Raw genomic sequence first — 16,754 nt, 5'->3', positions numbered from 1 at the left:
ACTTACATTCACATTTATAATATTAGCATGAATAAATATTATGTAATATTACCGTACATGCAACGGCGTCCGTAGTTCTATAACTGTCAAAGTTGTTTTAGGTTTCACCATTCGCCTTTAATATTCTATCAAAAGTATTACGTTATTCAAAAGAATTGTTAAAAAACGTTTGTGTGGTAAAGGTTACTATAACATAAACGACTTTCTTAATGATACCACACATTGGGAATGGAGTGATCGCCCTCAGGCTATTAAATAATAAGTTTAATTGTACAATATTACTTTGTAAACATATTTATTCGATGAAAAAAAAAGCCCGCTTAGTTTGTTGCGCCCATTCTTCTCAGGTCTGAGGCATTCATTTTGGAATGGGTGGTAGTTTTTTGACTTTCAATAAGTGATGTCACATCCTATTTTGAATAAAAATATTTGAATTTGAAAATCAAAGGCAGAATACATAGCGCTCGCTCTAAACAGTTATAACAGTTATTTTGTTGTGCGTATCAAAACTCAAAAGCCTTCTATGTTTGAAGTGAGCTTTACTTATGCTTTCCCTTTGATCTCGGCTGAGTTCGGAGTGCTTTGGAGGGCTTTTAACATATTGGCTGCATGCCGTGTGTCGTGTTCTCACTTGTCCGACGCACACTTATATAATAAGGGGGTCGGGGTCCCAGTGCTCTGTGAACGGCTGGATCACTTGGTGTTGCGTAGAGACGTCGCTTCATTGTGTGTCTTCTACCGCATTTATCACGGGGAGTGTTCCGAAGAGCTGTTTAACCTGATTCCTGCCGCCGAATTCCACCTTCACACGCCACAAGTTAGGATATCATCCTCACCATCTGGATGTGTGGCGGTCCTCTACAGTGCGGTTTTCAAGGAGCTTTCTTCCACGTACTACAAAGCTGTGGAATGAGCTTCCTTGTGCGGTGTTTCCGGGACGATACGACATGGGTATCTTCAAAAAAGCGCGTACACCTTCGTTAAAGGCCGGCAACGCTCCTGTGGTTCCTCTGGTGTTGCAAGAGATTGTGGGCGGCGGTGATCACTTAACAACAGGTGAGTCGTACGCTCGTTTGTCCTCCTATTCCATAAAAAAAAATGAACGTTGAAGGACGACAAACAACCGCGTGAATGTCTGTTAGAGCGCGGAACTCGGCCTAGCAGTATCCCTACTAATATTATAAATGTGAATGTTAGTTTGTTTGATGAGATTTGGTACAGAGATAAACAAGAGCTTGGAAAAGGACATAGGCATTACATACATACATTTTATCTCGGTAAAATCCATGGTTCCCGCGGGATTTGTGAAAAACTGAAATTCATGGCGATGATTTACCCGAGGGAGGCTTCTTTGCCTTGAAGCAGTAATGTGTACACATTACTGTGGTTCGGTGTGAAGGGCGCCGTAGCTAGTGAAATTACTGGGCAAATGAGACTTAACATCTTGTGTCTGAAGGTGACGAGCACTGTTATATTTTGATTTATAAAGTTGCAGACTGTACAACAGTTTCAGCAGTGAGGCACTGAAACACACCATTATTGTCTATTATTATTATTATATATATCTTAATATATATATTTCTTTTGTGCGTCTGTAGTTACTCCTAAGCGGCTGGACCGATTTTGATGATTTTTTTTGATGTGTTCCAGTGAATATGAGATTGGTTTAGATTCTCAATGACAACGGCTGTCCGGGTACACTAGTATATATATATAATAATTGTCTCGCTGGTCTGTAAGTCTATGTCACTTCTAATGATAATTATGTTGAATTTTAATCTTAACTCATCCTACACATTCAAATTGCTTACGTTAGATTCTTTTATTTCTGTTTTGGTTAATTATTTTGCACTTGCCTTGAAATATAAATGAGACTTTGTCTACTTTCTTTTCGATAGATAAAACAAAGTAATTATTGAGAAATTGAATAATAAAGAAACGTCTTGTAATAGTTAAAAGTTAAATATTTTAGACAACATCTACTTGTGAATGCACACCACTACTACTACATGTCTCTGCACCTCAGGGGCATGGCTACCGTCGTATAAATTATATGGGGCCCCCGGGTCAAAGGGGCCCCCGACGTGCGTGAGCAAAGTTTGATAAAAAAAAAAATCAGAAATAATAAAAGTCTAATAAAACTAAAGTCAACATCAGCTATAAATGATTTTATAAAACAATTTGCCGAAAAAAAGGTAAGGAGAGTGTATATATAATTTGAATAGTTTGAATAAAACTTAACTTAACAGATAATCATGATGAATAAATATTTCTTTTAATTTTATGCAAAATTTTTTTTTTGCCTTTGTGAGAAATCTTTACCCTTCATAAGGGCCCCAAAAAAAAAGATTTATACGGGGCCCCAAGGCACGTTACGCCACTGCTGAACCTCAAGAATGGCTTGAGGTATTTCGACGAATGTTATAATATGGGTACACACACGATCATATATGCCGTGATAATATTATTGTGACCAAGTTACAGAGTATGCTGCACCACACATCAGCTAGGTGGAGGGTCGAGTACCTCTAGTTCCTCCTCTGATGAATGATGGTCGTACAGCTGATCAGGCTCGGGGGCGACCAGCTGACGGGGCGCGGGGGGTGTGGGCGCGCAGGCACACGCCTCGCCGCTCATACCTACAACAAACAAATATTATCAACTAGGTGACCCGGCAAACGTTGTTTTGCCATATAAAGTATAATTCACGCGATAGTTTTATAAGTAATAAAATATTGCCTATATTATAGCCTGTACATCATTTTGTTCTTTTGTCAATAGTTTTTGCAGCGCACGCAAAAATAGGTTTTCGATTTTACACCTTGTGTTACAAAATAGCAATTTTATTACGGATCCCTAATTTTGAAAAAAAAACAAACATAGCCTATAGCCTTCCTCGATAAATGGACTACCCAACACTGAAAGAATCATTCAAATCGGACCAGTAGTACCAGAGATTAGCGCGGTCAAACAAACAAACACTGCAGCTTTATAATATTAGTATAGATTATGGCGACGAAAGTATACGAGATAATAATAATATAAATAAGTACCCATTCCTTCTCAAAGATTCAAAGATTTTGATTTTACACGTAGGACACTAAGTGTCACTTGGGTATGTCAAAAATTGAAACTTATATGTAATGAATTTACCTATTGCAGTTCATGGCAAAACTTAATGTCTAATGGGATAAGAACTGCAAACAAAAACCTAGCATAAAATCAATACAATTTTATTTTACAGGCTGTATACTAGTAGATAGTGTTGCCATATATATTGCGTACTAATACTGAAACAAAGATTCTACTCTGTGGTTATATTGACGTTAGTTACAGAATACTAGACTTTAACGGACTTACAAATAAACTTGGTATAAAGTTATAGAGCATAAACAATGAATATGCAAAATGTTACCAATATCGTTGACAACACTGTCAATACAATGATAATTATGAAGTTTTCCGAATGACAAGCTGCCTTGCAAATAAACGCGGGAAACGTCAAACGTCCGAATAAACCAATCGTAAGCAAAATGTCTATTTGTAAACATTTTGCATTTTCTTGGGTTATGGTTAGTTAAAACTTTATGCCAATTTTATTTGTAAGGCCCTAAGGCTTTCAATACATGTTTAAAAAAGGAAAATGAGTGCATTTTCAATAATCTTCATCTTTCTTTAATTATGTCATGCAGGTACCTGCATCTAAATAGATTACATCTTTGAAATCATTTGATATTGAATATAGCCTTTAAATAGCATATTTTATGTTATTGGTATTCTATCAATAGAAACAAAATTATTTTATTATACCTAAGGATTAATATCGTATTTGTGTATACAGCTTTTACATTGGCGCTTTAAAATTGTAAATTTTTGAGGTTTTTAAATGGATATAAAGTCCTTAAGAGATAGACATATACCTTCGCGGACTTTTCTGTAGTAGGTATATTTAAAGATACACAATTCCACCATACATAATTTTGTTGTATCTCAAAGGGTTTAGAGTCTATAGACAGTGTTTTCGTTGAGCTCCCAGAAGGGTTATTTTTTTCATACACCTCCAACAAATATAATAAATATATACAAAAATGAATACTTATAAAACTTAACAAATTATTTACTAAAACCTTCCTCGAGAACTACAAGATCCATTGGTGAAGCCAACGCCACAAATTAGGATATCATCCCCACCATCTGGATGTGTGGCGGTCCTCCACAGTGCGGTTTTCAAGGAGCTTTCTTCCACGTACTACGCTTTGGAATGAGCTTCCTTGTGCGGTGTTTCCGGGACGATACGACATGGGTACCTTCAAAAACAGCGCGTACACCTTCCTAGGCCGGCAACGCTCTTGTGTTGCAAGAGAATGTGGGCGGCGGTGATCACTTAACACCAGGTGTACGTACGCTCGTTTGTCCTCCTATTCCATAAAAAAAAAGAAGTTTTTGAGTTTATCGCGAACAGACAGACGCGGCGGAGGACTTGTTAAATAATATGTAGTGATTATATTGTATACCGAGTGTCGACACTGGGAGACAGCCGAGCTCCCGACGTAATAACAATAATTGAATTAGAGTTATTAATGCAAAAAATGAATATGAGCTCGGATGACTGCCGCTCGGGTCACAGCACGTAACTTGAGCAGTGTGTGCAGTGTTTGGTATCGAGAATCCTGCTTGGTAACAGCGGCGCTACACACGCGAGCCACAACACGGGGTGAGAGGTTACCGCCGCCCTCCTCTTCTCCGGAACGCGCCGGGAGGGCTGGAGGGGGGGAGGGAGTGCACTTGAACTTGCGTGGCGCGGCCCGGGGCGTGCGCCGTGCGTTGTGCAGCCTGCAGTGACACACAGACAGCGCGGCTCTGTCCACTCTTTATGCACTTGCGAACATTTCCAACTTCTTGTCAATAATGTTACGAGTTTGCCGTATTGTGTTGAAACTATTTTCAATCTTATAGAGGGGAAATAACTCCCACAATAAAGGCCTAAATGGCATTTATTTTCTCAAAATTGATTCCTTTAGAATTCTTTTTGATGTCATTTCTAATAACAACTAGATACTACTACCGCTTCGGAAACTAATGAGAGAGAAGTAGCGGCGCAAGAAACTCTCCCAGCATTCTTTTTTTTGTGCTCTTTTCAATAAAATTATACAATATTGTACATTCATTTCAATCGCTATAAAATAATCACAATCTAGTCCCAGGCTGTCCGATCATTTAGATATTCAGCAGTGGAGTAATAGGATTTACGACAGAGCCATTTTTTTATAAAACATTTAAATTTATTTATAGATAATGCCTGAACAGTGGCTGGAACTTTATTGTAGAAGTGTATACATTTACCCTTAAAGCTATTATGTATCTTATAATACGGTTCCTATTACAGATTCGTCGATTTTATGTGGAGCCGGTGTTACGATGGTGCTCGTTGGAATTGCCTCGCAATCTCTCAATATTTGTCGGTATTTCGTACAGCGAATGTAACAACAGTATCGCTAGGCTCATAGACTATGATCGATCTTGTGTTAATATATATAATTGATAGTTTGCTGTAAAATATCAATGGCGACAGATTTATGACGAAACCGTGCAAAATTACCGCACATTTAGTATGTTGCCATCAAAGCACATGAGTATCTTTGCAATTAAAAATGAGATCTATACTAATTTAACTAAGCTACCGCCTCAGTGTCTGTGTGGGAGATATAATACCTACCATGTATTTCTTTCAAACTTTATTACTTATCGGAACAGACGCCACAACACTATGAAACATGTTTTGTAATAGAATCCATTACAAATTGATCTAGATCTCCAGTTGGATGGATAATCTTCACGGAACCCCACACTTCATCCAGAGTATAATATCGTCGCGTCTCGCCACGGTGCGCTACGAGACCCTCGACCGTGTTGTATAAATATAAAACACATTCCATTGCAATGACAAAAAGGATGAAATGTCTTAAACTTAATTTATCTATACCCATGCTATTAAAGATTCTAAAACAGTTAGCTTATTGCCAACATTAAAACACCCAATGTCCTAATAAACATTACATCATCCGAACGAGTGTTGTAATGAAATTCAGTACAACATTACATCATCCGCTTTCATTACAACACTCGTTTGGGTGATATTATGGTTACTAGGACTGGCTTTTTTAATGTTAGCAGTAAGCTAACAGTTTCAGAATCTTTTATAAAGGAATCATATTGAGGGTGTAGATAAAGCCTTGTATGCAACTGTTGATAATTAAGTATTATAATTGCACAACAGTTGCATAAATAACTATAACGAAAATTCTAATATACGTAAGTAAACACCTACAAGAGACTATTAAAATATAATAATAGGACGTCGTCATCAGTCCACCAATAACTGGTTCGCACCGGTTGTAACAAGGTCTACGGGTTCCCGATAATTGAAAAGCTAACGCAAGCCGTATGTTTTCCCGATGAACCAAATGAGATGGAATCCACTTTATCTTATTAATCAAACTCGAATACCGGTTGTTTGTCGTGTGGGTTGAATATTGACCGTGTTGTCGCCATCGAGGAGGAGATTAAGGTTGTGTGTGGGCGTGGAGTTGTCGTGAGCGAGTAAAACCGAAAAAAAAATTCAACCGGTTATTAAATCATTCGAGTCGATTTTATTATACCTTTAACAGCTATTTTACGGTTATGGATATTTAACGTAATTTCAAATGTCTTGTTGAATTAACAATTTAACTTATTATCACTTTATAACGGCTTTCGAGTAATTTGATAGAGCAGTTTGAATGTTGATAATATTTTATTATTATTTTTCTGGAAAAGGAGGACAAACGAGCGCACGGGTCACCTGGTGTTAAGTGATCACCGCCGCCCACATTCTCTTGCAATACTAGAGGAATCACAGGACTGGAATCATTGCCGGCATTTAAGGAAGAAATATTATTTAATATAAGAAACGTACAGAGAAGCGTAGACGTTAAGTGTAGACTTAACAAAATTACAATGGCATTGCTTTCAATAGGGGAGAGTTTCTTGCGCCGCTTCTTCTCTCTCAGACCGCCATTTGATTCCGAAGCGGTAGTAGTATCTAGTAGTTACTAGAAATGACATCAAAAAGAATTCTAAAGGAATCAATTTTGAGAAAATAAATGCCTTTTATGCCTTAAGTTCGCTGCATTGAAACTGCAACTTGTATTACCAGACAGTTGTACCAATAGTAGGTTTAGTTTGCAACACCAATCTTCCTCGAATTAAGATTCATATAATATGTTGGGAACGGGAGCGAAAACGTGAACCGGAAACTGGAATAGGACATGAGATAATCTTCAATTCCAAACTTGCTTATTATTTTTAAAAACCCTTTATCTACGCGGACAAAGTCGCGGGCATCAGCTAGTACATAATATATACCTGATTCAGTGTAAAATACATAATATTATTATCTGTAGAATGAAAGTACAGGCACAGTTTGCCTTAAAGGTTTATATTTTTTTCTTATACAATTACATAATTGTATATCATGCATTTGAAGTTTTTAAGCCTGTGTACATTCTGCAGCTTCTGGAGCCTAAAATAAATTATGAAATCAATACTTCCCTTGAAATTGAAGAAGAGAATTATGGATGGGTGCCTGCTCCCCTGCATGTCATACGGTCCACAAACTTGGATATTTAATAAATATACAAGGGATAAGAAGAAGAAGACCCAGCGTGCAATGGAAAGAAGCATCATGAATATAAAGCTGAAGGACAAGCAAAAATCAGAAAATATCAGCAATAAAAAGAAAGTGATAGATGCCCTAAAGACTGAAGTGGAAATGGGTTGGTCATGTGGCCAGATAACAGATGAACGGTGGACAAAGTTGGTCACCAATTGGTCTGGACCACGAGGCAAGAGAGCCAGAGGACGTCCTTTAGAACGAAGCGTTGATGATGTCAAAAAAATTGCTGGAGAAAACTGGACTCAGAAAACAAAGTCAAGAACAACCTGGAAATCGTTGGAGGAGTCCTAAACCCACGGGGCCTTAACTATGAAAATATTATGTAAAGGTATATTTTTTATTTTTTATATTATGTTAGTTACGGAAATAAGAGAGCTTTATAATTATTATTATTACATTCTGCAGCCTGCACTTTTACGGCCGTTCCCAATATACTATCTACAGATAGAGATAAATTACTACCTTCTACTCTCAGTAATTAGCTGTCAATAATCTGAAGCTGTCCCAATATACCCGATAAGCCCATTCTTATCGCCTTATATTGGGACGCGTGAATTACAATTTCCATACAAACTTCTATCGCTGGTAAGCTATACGTCGTTCCATTGACAGACAGCGTGTACGGATAGGCTGAGTTACCGTCGATAATTTTATTGGGACAGAAAAGTCAACGATAGTTACGATTTTTATCTCAAGTGAGGGATAGACTGAATATTGGGAACGGCCGTTAGAGTTTTATGGGTTGATTTAGGTTATCTAGTAACACATTCACAAAATGTATACCTAATACATAGTATGTCGCCAAAGTTAACGATGAGGTGTTTTTTTTAAATTGTAATTAAAATGTTAGTAAAATAAAAAAGGTATAAAAACAGGTAATTTTTTTCTTAAGAGGAAATAATAAAAAACCTATTAAGTCTCACCTGTCACATCACAATGAACTGTGTATGTAATTATACAAAAAAACAGTATAAAATGCATTATAAAAAGCATTTACATTAACAAGAAGTAGATACTACTTATAGTACCAGTGGGAGGTTCCTTTGTACAGGATGCCGGCTGGATTATGGGTACCACAACGGCGCCTATTTCTGCCGTGAAGCAGTAATGAGTAAGCATTACTGTTTTTTGGTCTGAAGGGCGCCGTAGCTAATGAAATTACTGGGCAAATGAGACTTGACAACTTGTGCCGCTCAGAATTTTTGGGTTTTTCAATAATCTTGAGCGGCTCTGCATTGTAATGGGCAGGGCGTAAACATTCTGTGCAGTGGTGTACATATACCAGTATTTGTACTAGTGTTTGAGACATGAAATAAATTTTTAGAGTGGGTAGCACGGGCTGGTATATGTAAATTTATTAAACTCTTTACTATGAGATCTCGTTAGTGAGTTTCCATAGTCTGTAGTGCGTAATCCCCTTTGGGTTAGTATTAGCTTAAAGATTCAATTGATGGCAGCCAATTGATCGAATCAGCTGGTTTATTAGAGGGCTAGTTTGTCCTTCCAACACTGGCATTTAATTGCTGAAATATTCCTAGCCGCATGTTTTTGTTTTGGATATATTATTTTTTGGTTAAGAAGTTAAGTTGAACAAAATATATGATATTCCATATTTTTTTGCTGGCTACTAGCGATCCGGTGCAACAAAAGTGACCTAAATATGAATCACGTACCCATAATGGCATCACCAACGGGCTCGAACTTTAGTCAACAAGAATGACATGTAGATGATTTTATAAAAAATAAAAAAAAAAAACTAAATAGAATGGTGGTTCGATTTGTTTAATTGAGATTATTGAAACCTAGATTTAAAAAGAAGTGGAAACGATTAAAAAAACTGTAGATCCAAATATTACCTACATTTGGGTCCACGAATGTTTGGAAGGGTTTCGGTCTCCTTTGCTAAACGCATTTTTTCGAAACTGTAGGATCGGCTGGAAACGGGTAGCGCTCTGGCTTGCGCAAACCCACGCCCATTTGGGATAGGTACTATAACAATTTTATATTTTTAAATTTAAATGTCCGATTATTTTCTCTAAAATATTTATTATACACTAGCTGACCCGACAGACGTTGTTCTGTATATAATAAATAAAATAATGTGAATATGAATTTGTCAATAATATATCATAACATCTGAAATTACTTCGTAAAATATGCACCCTGCTGTCGTAATGAAATTGTTTCACAGCAGAACTATCAAACCGTGCGTCAATAAATTCTCTCGTAGAAATTATGTATGGACACATCAAAGGAAAAACAAATTTGTTGTTTTTATTTAATCCCTAGCATTTTCATATTTATTAACCTTTTAAACCTTCTCTGGACTTCCACAAATAATTCAAGACCTAAATTAGCCAAATCGGTCCAGCCGTTCTCGAGTTTTAGCGAGACTAACGAACAGCAATACATTTTTATATATATAGATTATATTTGACATTGATATGAATAAGAAAGAGGTACGTGTCCAAAATAGATCATACGGTAAGCCCATATTGAGTGTAGTCGTGCCAGCACCCAGACTAGCGTCAGTGTTGTATCTTCAACCCTTCCCAGGCTGTCAGGATGCCCGTAGTAGAACCTTTAGGTAAGCCAAGTTGTAAATATAAATGAACAACTGAATTGCAAGTAAATGACAATAGGTTAACATGAACACTCCGTTCGTTTACCAAATATGTGGGTATATTTTTGCAATGCAAACAATTCAGTCAATCAACTGAGGTGAGTGGGTCAGGGGTACAATGATGTTTCATAATAAGTCTGTTAATAATTGTAACATATCGTAAGCAATCGCTTCTAGCTACTATATGGATTAATATAATATAGTGTTCCAAATGTACTACCTGAAAGCGTTCGCAACTAAATATCAGGTAGGTATTAAGAAAAAGTATTTATATACAACCGGAGCTTCTTCAACGAGAGTTTCATTGAAGCTGCACACATCCTACCAACAAAACTCCTCCTTACCAAGTTACGATTGTCTATTAATTATTTTGTTTATAATAAAATTTATTGAATTAGGCGTTACTTTGCGGAAATCCATAATTCTACAAATGATTTAAGTTTTCTTTAGTGTTAATTCCGCCAATATTTGTTTTTAAAACAATTCGACACGTGTTTCGTCTCTACAAGAGGCATCCTCAGGACGTGTTGTCTCGCCAAAATCTGGCACGAGACTTAACACTAAAGAAAACTTAAATCATTTGTATTTTTTATAATACACAAAGCCTGCTTGATGATCCTCGACGTGGCGCGTGTGGAAGCAGTCGGCAGACCGGCGAGCGGTTACCAAGCTGCTGGCCCGTGGCCGACACAATATAATAATATTATTGTGTTGCCGGTTGCGGCATATCGTAGCTTGTAATCGGCCGAGCCCGCGTCGCGCCCCGCGGTACACTCGACCAAGGCCAAGGTCAGCGAGTTCCCCCGCCCGCACTCCTCACCCCGCAGACACCCTCATCGACACACGCACACACACATATCCACTTTTTGCGAGCTGATGTAATCACGAAATCGGTGCAGGCGCAACTGGCAATTCACAACGTTTAAAGTGACTGAATACACCCAAATCGTGGTACGAATTGTCGCTACTCTACTGCATTTTTGTAACAACTTCTTGTAACCTACGAGAATAATTAACCCTACAGCTGCCGCCCAACTAGAAAAAGCTCTCGCTCGATGTGACAAGAAAGAAAAGGTTTTAAGTAGGGAGGACCTACTAAATATTATGTTAAAATTGTTTTTTGTAACACATGCAATTCTTTTGGTTTATGAGGGAGCGAGATTAGATAGAGAAGCAATCATTTGACGCAGGCGTTTGACAGGTTTGTAATAACAGGTGGGGGAAACGTCTTTTCGCATACCTATACATAAATCTATATATATAAAAATGAATTGCTGTTCGTTAGTCTCGCTAAAACTCGAGAACGGCTGGACCAATTTGGCTAATTTTTGTCTTGAATTATTTGTGGAAGTCCAGAGAAGGTTTAAAAGGTGAATAAATAGGAAAATGCTGCTAAAATAAATAAAAACAACAAATTTGTTTTTCCTTTGATGTGTCCATACATAATTTCTATGAGAGAATTTACTGACGCACGGTTTGACAATTCTGCTGAGAAACAATTTCATTACGACAGCAGGGTGCATATTTTACGAAGTAATTTTAGATGTTATGATATATTATTGACAAATTCATATAAAAACATTATTTTATTTATTATATACAGAACAACGTCTGTCGGGTCAGCTAGTAAGTAGATTATATAAATTTGTAAAAAAAATCTCTTTGGCTGTACTATTTATATCTGGCTGTTTTGATGACATTATCAAGGTTACATTTCAAAAAAAAGAAACAATATGTATTAAAATTTTGTATCCAATTGTTTCTCATTTTTTTTACCCTCTGTTAAAATGTGAAGTGAATTCGAAACATTTAAAAAAAAATGTGAAAACATTCGGATATCGTTGGTTCGGTAGGTTTCATTTTAGTAGTAGGGTTTTGAAATTCGGCGGCAGGAGTCTAGTTAAATAGACTTTTAACAGACACTTCTCGTTATAGGTAATTAGCAGACATATACCCCCTTATTCATAATAGTCTGCTAACTTAAAGCATTGCTAATTCTCACTCTGTCTTCTTCTATTGACATAAGTCAGAATGAGAAAAAACAATCCTAAGCGGCTGTTTAAAGTTAGCGGACCATAATGAATAAGGGGGGTAGAATACAATTTAAGCTCCTAGAGAAACATTATTCACTAAGAATAAAATTAATAACAAAAGTATTGGCTCCTGCCTCACAATATTTATCCATTACATGTTATGTTTTATGTTTTACTATGTGCCGGCACTACCGCTGTTAAATGCATATAGAAGTAGTAAAATGTAAAAAAAGTAAATAAACAAGTAAATTCATGATAAGTGAAGAATCATCAAGAGAAAAATTTAAAGAAATAAAAATTTTGAATGTTGCATCTCAATATACTCGGTTAAGTCGAATTAGTAAGTCTTTTATTGGGCGATATATGTGTGCTTTTACAATATGATCCCAGATAATGTACAAAACAAATGTGTTGCGAAATTTAAAAGAATTGTTAAAAATTCTTTGTGTGGGAAAGGTTATTATAACATAAATGATTTTCTTAATGATACCACAGACTGGGAATGAAGCGGACACTCTCTTTAATTATAAATATTTATTGTTCAATATAACATTGTAATCCATTGTAATATTTTGAATAAAATTGAATCATACAGTGTATCATTTATTATACTTTAATAAAACGGCGTGAGCCAATTACAATATTAAAGTAAGTATTTAATTACAAAAATATTGCAAGCAGGGTTGGCAGAGGTTGTGTGTACAGTGCAACATAGAAACAACTTACTGATATTTGTGACGTCATTCCACTTCATAATGACGTCCGCGCAGTATCCACCTGAAAAAAAAAGTTAATGTTACTTACATATTGCATTGATAAAATATATTTTTTAAGATAGATACAACATTTATCAACAATACTCCACCGCGACCGGTATTTAGAGTTACAGGAACCAAAATAGTCCACGAGCACTCCAGGACGGTCACACGCGAGCGATCGATCGAACAAAACTATGTATAGAAGATATTATAATAAAACAAAGACCCTCGCCGCGTCAGCTGTGACTCTGAACACGATGGACTCGATAACTGCCGTAAGGCTTTTCGTGAGGTTTCTGTTTATAGACCAAGGGATTCGAAAATATGAATATTGTGCCTTAGTACAATAAAACCGCTTTTGTTTGAGTTTTTCTGGCTGACCGTACTTCATTTGAGCCACGGCTCCATTTAAGTTGACGGACTTATACATTATCAATAGTATATTGAGATACAAGAGTCAATATTCCAAGAAATATAAGTTTTTTAGTTTCTTTCCGGGTAATAATACACTCACATCTACATTTTTAACGTTTGGCAGTAAACATATTTTTCTTGCTATTTCACATATGATTATTAGCAATAAACCGATAAACAATGGAAAATAGAGCATTGTTTTCTTGTATATAAATGTAACTGAGCTTCTTTGCGTATAATATATTAAACTTTTTTCTACATTATTAGGTAGATCATTAATGTAAATAAGGAATAAGAACAGTCTAAGAATAGTGCCTTGTGGTACCCCCATATTTAAAAGAGTCCTAGGAGATCTGCCATTTTTCGATTTTCTGAATTCTATTGTTTACGTTATATTATATCAGTAAATGGAACGGGTTACCTTTTATACTGACCAATTTTAAATGTTTAACAAAATCAAAAGTCTTAGACAAGTCACAGAATTTTCAAATGCAATCAATGATTTCTCGCAGGCTGATCTGTAGTTGAACGTCCGTTACCTAATACTAAATGACTGTTTATATACGACTAAAGGACTGCCAAACTGTTTCATATTAAGCAAATGTTTAAGTATGATAGTGTTTGGTTACTGTTAGTTTCATTTTACTGTCAAAAGTTTTACAAGGTGTTGCTACTACAGAAAGAGGACGAAAGTTAATGGGGTCAGAACTGCTTTTCGGCTCAAATATTTGTTATTTTAGTATGCCTCAGAGGGCTAGTTAGCGTTCCATGCATACAAACATTGATATGGTGCTATGACATCAACGATCGAACTTATTTTTTTTCTTTTCAACAGATTAAGGCATTTCAGAGAGTATCTCGGTTCACTGCAAAATGTCTGCTAAGTATTTGAGAGTAAGCCTTGTTCCAGAACTCAAATAGAGACATGATTCAATGATAATCTCGTACACACTTCGCACTTACCGGTAATCAGTCTGCTTTCAAATAATAATAATTTCAATTTACGTAATCGCTTTAGACAATATTTTTTACAATATATTCTTTGGTGTTTAAATAAAAAAGTAAACAAAACTTTCATGATTTTATTAATAATAATTATATACGTAATATGGTTATGTTCATTTGAAATTTGATTTATTTGTGGTTATATTTTGTATTACAGTAAAATAGTGTCAATGATAAGTTGTGACGTTTTGTTGGCAATTCTAATCGTAAAGAAACACTACTTACTTGTATATTATGAATGTATTTATTTATCAGATAATAAATTGGGTCAGTTCTCTTCATAAACTATTATTAAATCATATCAATAAAGTACAAAGCATGTATATTTAAAGCGACCAATAAGAATGCAAAGCGTGTTTTTGGATCAACCGGCAATGTCAAATACGTTACTGAGACTTGATAAGAGTATCATGTTCACGTATTAAGGCCTGTGTGTTTTGAAATAAGAGTTGACAAGTCTCGATCGCCGTCCTGGAGTAAGGATTCTTTCAATTCTCAAGTAATAACACCATGCTCATGACCATACTCTTAGTTCCCGGCGTTATTTTTTCAAAACTGTCGAACTCTCGTTTAGGGAATCGTTGTGGAACACAATTATCCTTATGTTTTGATTATTTATTCACGGCTAAATACATAGGCTTCTACTAAAATTACACTTTTGTTTACATTCTTTAACTTTCTCCACAGTTAATGAATCTGTTAAGCTTATGGAGGAGACGACAAGAGTGTTATTAGAGAAAAAGGTATTTCTCAGAAGCATAATCAACTTGATGTTCTGCCTTAATGTGGCGGTTAAGCGCGTGATTGGTACAGTGCTTTAGATCACGGAATGGTCAAATGATCCCTAAGGAGGTTGTCCAAAGGAAACCAGGTTAAGGAAACGGGTCTACCCGGTTGTGAGGCCAACACAGATTCCTACAGTGATGGTATGATCTTCTACAGCTAGGATTCGCGTTGGCGCAGTACCTAATCTGTTTTGTCAGAATATATGCGCTACAGCGAAGTTGCGAACAGATCGGTAATTTCTGCAAAAATAATTAGAAACTCAAAATAGTCTTGGCTTGCTAAAGTATTTATCGGTTGAGAGTTTCCACTTTATCTTAGAAAAAAAAGTTAACACCGTGACTCGATACAACAGCTCGGCCGTGTCGGCACTCCGCACCCAAAACTATGCCTACTCATAACAACCTAATAAAAATATTTCCACTGTTTATTCTTATCTAGGAACAAGATAGAAAAATACAAGTTATGGAAATTTACAAGCAGATTAGATGTTGGATCGTTCGCGTCTAATGTGTTTTTATGTTGACATTGCGAATGCTGGATGTTTATGTTAAACATGAACATGACTTATTTACATTCACAATTGTATAAATTTAATAATATATTATGTAAGAAGCACCATTAGTGTTACTGGTTTTGTAAGTCGTGAAGATAGATCTAAACGTCGGACCCGCAAGACCCGGCCACAGGTTAGCGGTAACTGGTGCGCGACATGTGGGTACTGACCGGTGTTACGGGGCGTAAAATTCGAGCATTCCAATGTTCGGCGAGTCTGCAACTCCTGAAGTTGCCTCAACCAGATGCTTTACACATATCGAATCGATTTCAGCAGGGATTCACGCTATCAATTGACCCGGACGTACAGTCAAAAGTGACGGGTTTTTTTGTCGTATTTTGGTGCCACATCCGAATTGAGCATCAGGTCATAGAGTACCTGAGCCATTGGTTTGATACGATACCTTTAAGCTGCTTCAGCTCATCATGATGGGCATGATAGAGAAAAGGAGACGCGATTGGGGAAGACGAAAATCCTGGCTACGGAACATACTGGAGTCGGGAATGAACCGGGATGACGTCCGTCGAACCATCCAACCAACCGTCTCGCTGGTGATAGGGATGGATTTAAAAACCTGATGACTGAAGAAGATATGGCGCAACTTTTCCTTTTTAGTACTTAAAGACCGTGGTGAAAAGAAAGTGGTGTATATATTATGTAGAGTGCACACGAATATAAAATCTACTTACAAAAACTCAGAGTATACTAGCGTAATACATCACCACAATAAATAAGTAACTTTTATGTATTTTTGGTAGGTCTTTTATGTCTACTACATACGAAAACTTCAATAAAACACGAATATCGGACTAGTTATCACTTAGCAATCACCGCAAGTATAGTAATCTTATATCTGAGATAAACCTTT

At 36.5% G+C, this 16,754-nt stretch overlaps 1 protein-coding gene across 1 annotated transcript in view; it reads right to left on the bottom strand.

The window, feature by feature from the left end:
* The window catches only part of LOC126967909 (eukaryotic translation initiation factor 3 subunit A), a 66,648-nt gene that overhangs the window by 23,175 nt on the left and 26,719 nt on the right, over nucleotides 1-16,754 (bottom strand). Inside the window, exons 3-4 of the mRNA XM_050812610.1 lie at nucleotides 13,097-13,147; nucleotides 2,527-2,639 (exon numbers count right to left, since the gene is read on the bottom strand). Coding sequence (XP_050668567.1) covers nucleotides 2,527-2,639; nucleotides 13,097-13,147 — 164 coding nt within the window. The remainder of the gene's footprint in view (nucleotides 1-2,526; nucleotides 2,640-13,096; nucleotides 13,148-16,754) is intronic.

The sequence above is a fragment of the Leptidea sinapis genome, chromosome 14 (genome assembly GCF_905404315.1).
Source record: "Leptidea sinapis chromosome 14, ilLepSina1.1, whole genome shotgun sequence".
NCBI lineage: Eukaryota > Metazoa > Arthropoda > Insecta > Lepidoptera > Pieridae > Leptidea > Leptidea sinapis.
Note: the sequence above shows the minus strand (reverse complement) of the source record. Positions and strands in the feature narration are given on the sequence as shown.